The sequence below is a fragment of the Pangasianodon hypophthalmus genome, chromosome 23 (genome assembly GCF_027358585.1).
Source record: "Pangasianodon hypophthalmus isolate fPanHyp1 chromosome 23, fPanHyp1.pri, whole genome shotgun sequence".
NCBI classification, from domain to species: domain Eukaryota; kingdom Metazoa; phylum Chordata; class Actinopteri; order Siluriformes; family Pangasiidae; genus Pangasianodon; species Pangasianodon hypophthalmus.
Window position 1 is genome coordinate 6,409,633 of NC_069732.1, and position 9,576 is coordinate 6,419,208.

The window sequence follows — 9,576 nt, forward strand, 5'->3', positions numbered from 1 at the left end:
TAATAGTGTGGGACTATGAAATCACATTTATATTTGAACTCATTTAATCTTTTCACTCAGATGTGCATTTCTATCTCAAATTAGTAACCAATTACAGAGGCGCAACTGAACACCATTCTCAAAATGCTGATAATTGTTGGATATATGATGGTTTTATATTGAAAATGTCATAAAAACAAAACAATGTTTACAGTAGTGCTTTTCATTTTCTTGATAAAAGGTGAATAAATTACATTCTAGCAAACTGTTATGTAATTTCTTTCTTTTAAGAGTATGAAATAAACATTTTAATCATTTTAATCTTATAAGGTGTGCAGATCTATGCATATGTAATTAGATGGGGCATCATTTGGATTAAAAAAATCACATTTTTTAAAAAGTTCCAATACAAAAAAATACTTGTACAAATATCAGCAATCAACTGGCAAAGATTGACTATGATATATTTAAAATATATATGTATATGAATACCCTATTCACTTGTAGTAATACATTTAAGGAGTTCAAGGATATAGAAAAGTAGAAATATGTTTGGAATTGATTTTTCACTGATGAGAAGATTGCTGGAAGACTAAATGTTTGCTTGGATGGCTTTGAAGTCATGAAAAAAAAAATCCCAGTAGTCCAGGAACTATTATTAGGACAAAGATCACTGAAATTAGGAACCCAGATGTATTGGCAGTCAATGAAACATCTTTTTCAGAATATTTTTAAAAGAATAGGTAGATAAATTTAAATTTTAAAACTATTTTTTAACTCAGAGACACCAGTGGGAGCTTCTCCATGGGAACAGGGAACTATTTGCACTAATTTGCAAAAGAAAGGCTACTCAAGTATAGTGACTGTTAGGGAATGTTATATTTGGTCTCTAACATTGGCCATTTAAGTAGCAGAAGTCTCATTACTTAGCCTCAGAGTGCACTGGGAAACCGAGCAAACACGACTGAGTGACCCTTTGTCAAGAGGCTCTTCTCTTTAGGCCATCATTGAGGACTGAAGAGCACAAGTGAGATCAAATGGAAGAATCACTAGGCTATTGCAGGACTGGTGGACCTTTCTCTTTCTCTCTCATCCTTAAACTGGGCTTAGACTGAATTTAAAGGCACCTGAAGACATGAAAATGGTGCCGAAAGAGCAGACTTAATGAATCAGCAGGGATTGGACCCTTTGGATTTTTGCCAAAACGGAACTGACCTCAACGCTCTGACAGGATTATCCCAAAAAAAATAAAGGTGAATTACAGGCGTCAGTGCATGGCGTCCACGCGTCCTGGGCCATCAGCCGTCATATCACATTAAGATTAAAAGCACTGACTCCTTCACTCATAAGGAGTAGTCCTTAATCCGTGATATGGTGGTATAAAAGGCGCTAAAGTCAGAAGTGGACATGTAGCCCTTTCACAGGATTATTCAGAGCCATGGACACGCAGAGGCCTTTCCTCGAGCCGACCATGTTTAACTTCGTCAGCGATATGAACTGCGAAGCGCCTCCGCCTTCCGTCTTTGGAGGTGCAGAAGGCCTGGACGCATCACTCACTTACCACATGGACTATCACGGAGCACGTGAAGACCTCGCCTCCGCCATTAACGGGTTTGACTGCCCAGGCGCGCGCGCAGGTGAGAGCGGCGTCCGCAAGGCGCCGAAGCGGAAGCGCGTGATCACGAGCGTGCAGCGGCGAGCCGCCAACATCCGCGAGCGCAGGAGGATGTTCAGCCTGAACGAGGCTTTCGATGAACTCCGGAGGAAAGTTCCCACCTTCGCCTACGAGAAGAGGCTGTCGAGGATCGAAACCCTGCGCCTTGCCATCGTGTACATCTCCTTCATGACGGAATTACTGGAAAAATGACAGAAAGACAAGGGACCTTATACATAATAATAATAATAATAATAATAATAATAATAATAATAATAAATTATTTATAGGCGTCTCAGAAATTACACAACAGTGTACAAAAATATATAGCCTATATAGAAGAAAAGATACAATAACAAACACTGCATGCATATATGAAAAAAAACATAATAATAAGAATAAATAATAAATATACAATTATACAAATGTATTAAAGTAACAACAACAATGACAACAAAAACAACAACAACAATAATAATAATAACAATCATAGAGATGGAATCATTCCTATACCAGCAAAAAAAAAAAAAAAAAAAGTTGGATTGGATACCTGAGAAAACACATCAGATATCAGATTCTGTAACAGATGGTAAGGATTCGAATAGGATTTAGCTTTAGAATTAGATTTTGGAAATGTTTTATATATATATATATATATATATATACTTTTTAGGGTTGATTTTATTGTATTTATGCTTTATAGATTTAATAAATTTAGTGCTTAAGTTACAAAAAATTAAGCATAGTAGGTTTTAAAGAAAACAATACAGGATGCGTATTGATATTCTCTGATACTCAAGGTTTCAGTATCAGTATCGGAAAAGAAAAGTGGTATCGTGCCATCTCTAAATAATAATAACAATTTTAGAATTTAAAGATATTCTGATATTCATGGGTTGTCTAGTTCTTCGTTTCAGTAATCAAATTCCTGGACTATTGGTAATCCTTTTTCCTATCACTTCTGTTATTATTATTATTATTATTATTATTATTATTACTTGCTGTCTAATAGCTAAAGCCTGAGATATTTGCATTAGGATAATGTGGAGATTCAGTGTACTGTATATTAGTGTATATATTGGTGTATAAATGATGCATATGGCTGAACAGGTGTTTGATGCTCAGGTGTGTGTGTGTGTGTGTGTGTGTGTGTGTGTGTCAGGTCTGTTTCAGGACCATGGACAGAGCTCAGGTAGCCCCACCTGCAGCTTAGAGCTCACACACACTGCTGTTCAGCTGCGCCTTTACCTCTAAAAACTCGATGTTGTTTGCCTTTTTGGAACCTCATAGGTCCTCTGGGTAACTTTAGATGTAAAATTTTAGAATTTCTTAACAAGTAATAAATCATTCAGATGAATATTTAATCCTGTTCCGCTTCACTTGGTGATAGATGTAGATGTTGCGTCATTCAAAATCTTCAAAATCTTGATCCAAAAGTTTCCACTGCTCAGCATTAGTTGTAGTGTTTTCTTGCGCCAGATATAAATCCAGCCTCTTGAATGTCTTGTAAATGAGAGTGAGTTGAGTTCAGATGCAGACAAAACATTGAATTGTAGAGTGCCTCTTAGAGACACTCAGGATTGGGAACCACTTATCTGGAATTATCGATTGATTTCATTGCGCCCCCCAGTGGCATCTTTAAAAGATGCGAGAAATAAACAGGAGCTGAGAGATGAAACTTTCTTATCTAAAAGAAGACGAGTGTGTGTGTGTATTTGTGTCTCGATCTGACTTGTTTGGATAATGTTAATCGAGTAAGCGAGAGACGAGACGTCTTTATGAAAGTTTTTTTTCTGAGCCCATGTGACAGCCAGGGCCACTTTAGACTGCGTGTTTTCTTTGGACTGATATCTCGTTTAGTTTAATGTTTGCTTTGTGTTTTGGCCGCACACTTGATGCGCCGTGTGCTCCAAGCTGCCCATGTGGGCGGTGTGTGTGTGTGTGCGTGTGTGTGTAAACCCGAGTCTGACTTGGCTTTTAAATCCTCAGCCCTTGCTGCTCTCAGTCCCAGTGGGCTGAATGCTAACACAGGCATGCACATTTCAAGACTGCACTGAACATGTTAAGATAAACAGAGAGGTCTATTTAAGCAGTCCAGACTCACTCTGTTCTCTGTACAAAGACAAATTAAATAATAGACCGATTATAACTGGATATTTTGACATATTCAGATGAGGCAGATTACCCTAGACAATACCTTCACTGTGTGATTTCTGTATATATTACTAACAATTACATGACAGTATGACATTTGGAAAATAACTGGATAGAGTCCTGAACTATCTGGCCATTTTTAATGACACTGCTGGAAAAACACGACCTTGTGCTGGCAGATATAGCTTGGCCAGATTTAAAGTGAGTAAATGAGAAGGCTTTTAAACCGTGATTATGCTGGAAACGCTCATCAATCTGGCAACCTTTTTGGAAAGAGGAGCGACCACACCTAGCACCGACCACATCCAGAAAAAAAAAAGAAAAAAAAAAGAGCAGACTATGAGAATGTGAGAAAAGTAGCACCTCTTCTGGCGAGACATCCAGGATGCGCGTGTCAGCCAATGAATATATGCTGTAATCAGTAATGTCAGTAATTGCGCGCATGCGCTCTGCACCCCATAGTTTTGCAATTAATAACAATTAACTATTTTTTGTGTTAAAGGTGCTATCTTTGGTGTTACATTTAAAAATTTGCATGTATTCTTAGAAGCTTATTAATACCAAAGAGCAGTCAATGAAACTCCTCGGTTGCAGAAATCTCCACGCCCACATGAAAGATAAACAGTAATGATCTGCATTAATTAACCCAGCCGTTTGTTTTTAAGCTTTGTGTTTTCTAAAAACAAAAGGTCCCTGGAAGAGGTTGTCTCTTTAGTGGAACACTTGAAAATATAAACTGGAACCTTGTTGCAAAATTGCTTGATGATTAAAATTAAGATTAAGAATGCGTAAAGGTTTGCAACCTTCAGTTTTTTTAGGGTGTGGGTTTGCCCTGTTTATTTGGTGTCACGTGACGTGGGGGATTTTATACAATTTATGCAATTTACACCCTGACAATATGAATAATACTATCGCTGTTAAGCGTCCTGTCTCTTTTAGATCGGTTGCATTTTTTTTTTCAATTTGTGCACGTGTTTATTCTGTTATTTCTCTACCTAAAGTCTAGAAACTTGTATAACGGATTTTTTGAAAATACTTGCTCAGCCTCTCCTACTCCTCCGTCTTACGTCGCACGCACTCTTAGCCAATCACGGTCCTGCCCATAAAGTTTGCGCCTTCCAGGCTATAAGAGCGCTCCAAGCTTTCTCCTGAGTTTGAGCGACACCTCGGTGGCGCGCGGGGCCAGCGCGAGTGCGCGACACGTTGAAGGCGAATTCCAGGAAGGAAGTACGAACCGAACCGACCCGAAGGTGATGTTCGAGGAAGAGGCGATGCACGACGAATCCAGTTCCCCGGAATCCCCGGTGGACAGTCTCGGTAACAGCGAAGAGGAGCTCGACAGGCAGCAGAAGCGCGGCGCAAGGAAAAGGAGAGCGAGCCGAAGAAGCGGAGAGGACTCAGACAGCCCGACGCCAGGCTCCGGGAAAAGAGGCAAAAAGTGCGCCGGAAGCCCGCAGTCGTTCGAGGACCTGCAGACGCAGCGCGTCATGGCGAACGTGCGGGAGCGGCAACGCACGCAGTCCCTGAACGAGGCGTTCGCCTCCCTGCGCAAGATCATCCCCACCCTGCCCTCGGACAAACTGAGCAAAATACAGACTCTCAAGCTCGCCGCGCGCTACATCGACTTCCTCTGCCAGGTGCTGCAAAGCGACGAGCTGGACTCCAAAATGGCGAGCTGCAGTTATGTGGCGCACGAACGGCTGAGCTACGCGTTTTCCGTGTGGAGGATGGAGGGCGCATGGTCCATGTCAACATCTCACTAACGCGCACAGACCTGCGGCTTCTTTGGAGAGCGATGGTATGCACGCCAAACCCAGTGCACACAATTTTGCATAACTTTAAGTGCATAACATGTTCAGGTTCATATCATGCAATTTATTTTAATCTGCAAGCCTACTGAGGCCTACTACACTTCCTAAAAATCATATCATATCATACACATCATAAACACAAACATGTCGGAGAATATTTACTATTTTCTAATTATTTTTACTTTCTAGTGCACTGTAATAAATGTCATCTTTCTTCATATGCAGATATCTAACTGTGAGCAGCAGAAGGACTGCAGGAGAAAGCCTGCGCACAGCAAGAGGACCAAAAGGAAACAGCCTGTAGAGTCAGCAGGCCCGGATTATAGCCAAACAGGGAAGATTTTGGAGACAATCTTACCGGGGTGGACCGTGGCGTCGTCGCGAGCACTTAACGACAGTATACAAGGAATTGCCTTCAAGATCCGTGCTTGTAAATGCGGTTTTGACGATGAATGTTGGAACTTTGTACTTGTGTAGGCTATATGCATGCATTCCGACCAGCCTTGCCATCTCATACCAAGCCAGAAAGACTGCAGCAGCAGGAAGCAGGCGCTTCATTTCGGGCTGACAGTGTGGAGCCACGAATATGAATGTCGTCATATTTATTTCGTCACAGAACGAAACTTGGCTCATATCTGTATAAAACTTTTTTTTTTATCTGGTCCATGAATGAAAGGTTATTTATTTATTGATACTTGTCATGATGCAGAATGGATCCGGTGTCTACATGCATTTGTTTGTTTCATGTTTGTAAATATGCGTTTATTTTTCTGCAATAAAAGTGGTTTGAATATAAATTATTCCGGTCTGATTTTACCATTATGAACAAATCAGGGTTTGCTTCAGTTTTTCAAAACAAACTACTCGTATCTGTGTCCATGGTGGGCAATTCGAAGAGGGCAAGAAAAAGACTTAATATCTGCATGATGGCAGATCCATAATCGTGTAAACAATGTTCAATAAATCGTCTTAAATTTATTCTAATCTAAATAGTTATTGATTTTTCGAGATCACAGCCTGTTTGAGAGCTGCTGTATACATGCTTTAACTGTATGGCAAGTAATCTGGTGTCAAGATCCACTCTTAATAATGATTTTACTTTATATTTCAATATTTTACTCTGGTATTTTGTGCTGGTTAATTCCACTGCTACTGGAATGCGATGCATTTATTAAACTTTATATTTCTGCACTGCAAATCTTTAAGATGAGGTTGGAAACTTTGGGCTGAAGCTACAGCACTTATGCTGAGATTTTTTCCCGACGTCTGCAAAATAAATCTCAGAAAATATCACACTCCTCGTAATGCACACTTAGTGGTCTCAAAATGCTGAACTCCTTTCACTGCACTCTCGACTGATACCAAATCCTCACTGATGAGCTTCCAGGCGTGTTTAGGGACGTGATGTGATGAGAAAGTGTGAAAGCATCCACGAATAAACGCATAAGGCTGCTTTGTAACGTGATACAGTTTGGTACAGAAAGAAAGCAGAAGTGTCTGATGGGTCAGGTGGAAAACAGGTCTGGGAAAGCATTTGAGGATGGTGTGAAGCAATCTTTTGAAGACACAGTGTGTGTAATTGGGTTGGTGTGGAATTCCCAGATGCGAATGAAACGCAGTCGGGTCACGGGGTCACGCAGAGGTGCGGGGCAGAGGGAAAAAGGATATTTTCCCTGCCATCCACTGTCCTCTTATTGATATAAGCATATAGCATAGTGCTAATGCAAAGAAAAGAAGAACATCAGGTATTTAATGCATTCAGATATTTTGGTTGGAGGAAGAGGAGGAGGAACAGGTCTCGGTTTGGTTTATAAATCAGGAAATTATAGCGCACATAACCTCAGTTTAGTCGCCATGTGGCTGATTGTTTTCTTAATGTAGCAGCCACACACACTCTCAGGAAAAAAAGATACCAAACTCTACTTTCCTTGTCGCTGGTATGGTGCAGCTTTTGTACCTTTAGTGTGTATTTTTTTACCATGGGAAGGTGCATATGGTGTAACTTTAGAGTAAAGGTACATTAGCAGTCTTTAAGGTCCAGTTATGCACCTTAAATTATTTTTAAATTCCTTTAGGCTATTTGTGAGAGAGCAATTAGAGGTTTCAATATCCAAGAAAAATAATGCTACGCCAAATTATTAATCATTTATATTCATCATTATTTTATTTTATTTTATTTTATTTTGATAAACAGCACTAAGGTAACCCTCCCCCCCCCCCCCCAAACTGGCACAGCTGGCAGGTGGGCAGGTGTTAATCTCTTAAAAGTTCCTAATCTGCCTCAGAAAAAAAATATATATATATTATTGTTATTATTATTAATATTTCGTTACAAGGCTGTTGCACCAGCTAGGCCGCTTAAGGTTTTGGCCTCTGTCGTTACTCTTCTCTTCCTCCAGGTTTCTTATATGAAACAAGTGAAATTCAGGGCTTCATGCATTCCTTTGAGCTGTACAGAAAGAAAAGGAAGAACCGAGGCACCTGAATCAAACTTATTTTTACCAGATGTGCTTGGTATTTTTCTTTTAACGTCACGTGAAGCAGCGAGCAGATGTTTTAGCTGCAGCTGGGGGTCCGCCTTCGCGAGCGCACAGCCGCAGAACAGCAGCTCTGACACAAAGCGCTGTGACTTTCCTTAATCAAGAAAGTAAAGAAGTTTAGACGCTATTTTTAACCAAGAGTTTGGAGCTGTTTTGCTGGTGTTGTTATCGAAGCTGAGAAGAAGACGAGCCCTCTCCTCCCTCCTTCCCTCCTCCTGCTCTGAATGCTCAGGGATTTCTCTTTCTGATAGAAGACTCTGCAGGATTGCTTTCCTTTCCCGAGGAGAAGAGAAGAAGAGAAACTGGTAAATACTTGTGTAGCTCTTTTCCCCCTTCACAGACTAGCATTTAAAACATGATATATATATATACATATATTTTATTTTAATGAACACGTTAATATACTAGATGTTAGAAATGCTGCCTTTTTTTTCCCCCCCCCAAAAATACAGATGTGTTCCAGAAACAGATGTGGTTCTTACAAGAGTAGGCCCGCGATTCAGTTCTGAAACTCTCAACTGTAACCTGCATCTAATTTTAATTAATAATCTATAATAAATAATGACCTAAATTAGCCACGCTTTTATTTGTCAAGAGTTGTAGAATCTTGGTGGATATTTTTGCAAAGATTTAATCTGAAAATGGAATACAAATAAATAAATAAACACATGTAAGAGAATTCCAGAGGCATGGCTGTGTTTTTCTTTCCTGCATGAAGAATGCAGGACATTAGATCAGCTGAAATTCCTCCGTCTTCAGTGGCTGTAGACTACAAAACCCACACGAGCAGGCCAGTTAAACGATTTGACGTGTGTGTGTGTGTGTGTGTGTGTGTGTTAATGTAAAACCATCCGGTTTGACCCGAGGGTCGACAGTGATTCACCAAGAGAGGGAATCGATTCCCCATCTTCAGATGACCGTGTCCCTGTTGTCTTAAACTTGAGGCTGTGTTCTGGGGAAGAGGAAGAGAGGAAGCTCTCCACCACTAACTTAACACTTCATACACTGTTTAAGGAATTAGGGCCAAATTCCTGCACCTCGACCTTTCCAAACTATAAAGCATATATAAGGCATGGCAGAAGAAAGAGATAAAACACACTGGCGCGCGCATACGCGCACACATACAAACAAACACACACACACACACACACACACACACACACACACGCACCCACACACGCACACACACACAGAGGACAGCACCTTTGAAGTTAACGGTGGTGTGTTGAATTATCAGGATGACCTGGTCTACATGAGATGCTTTAGAATAAATATTTAATAAATAAATGAATGAGGGAAATTAGGAAGGAAGGACGAAAAGAAGGAATTGATAAATAAACAATTACATGAATAAATAACTAAATAAATAAATGAGAGAACGTAGGAAGGAACGAAGGAAGGAAGAAGGAAGGACGAAATGCATAAATAAATAAATTAA

The 9,576-nt window shown here is 40.2% G+C and overlaps 2 protein-coding genes across 2 annotated transcripts; both read left to right on the forward strand.

Moving 5' to 3' along the window:
• The first annotated feature begins 905 nt into the window (after window positions 1-905).
• On the forward strand, window positions 906-2,082 carry LOC113536247 (fer3-like protein). Its single transcript, XM_026930087.3, has one exon. The coding sequence runs from the start codon at window positions 1,418-1,420 to the stop codon at window positions 1,844-1,846; it is 429 nt and encodes a 142-aa protein (XP_026785888.1). The 5' UTR covers window positions 906-1,417; the 3' UTR covers window positions 1,847-2,082.
• A 2,838-nt stretch (window positions 2,083-4,920) lies between these two features.
• Window positions 4,921-7,561, forward strand: twist1a (twist family bHLH transcription factor 1a). Its single transcript, XM_026929961.3, has 2 exons — window positions 4,921-5,585; window positions 5,824-7,561. The coding sequence occupies exon 1, from the start codon at window positions 5,041-5,043 to the stop codon at window positions 5,548-5,550; it is 510 nt and encodes a 169-aa protein (XP_026785762.2). The 5' UTR covers window positions 4,921-5,040; the 3' UTR covers window positions 5,551-5,585; window positions 5,824-7,561.
• Window positions 7,562-9,576: the final 2,015 nt, after the last annotated feature.

Excerpts from the sequence above, each read along its gene's own strand:
- LOC113536247 (XM_026930087.3), top strand. The coding sequence starts at position 1,418 with ATGGACACGCAGAGGCCTTTCCTCGAGCCGACCATGTTTAACTTCGTC.
- twist1a (XM_026929961.3), top strand. The coding sequence starts at position 5,041 with ATGTTCGAGGAAGAGGCGATGCACGACGAATCCAGTTCCCCGGAATCC.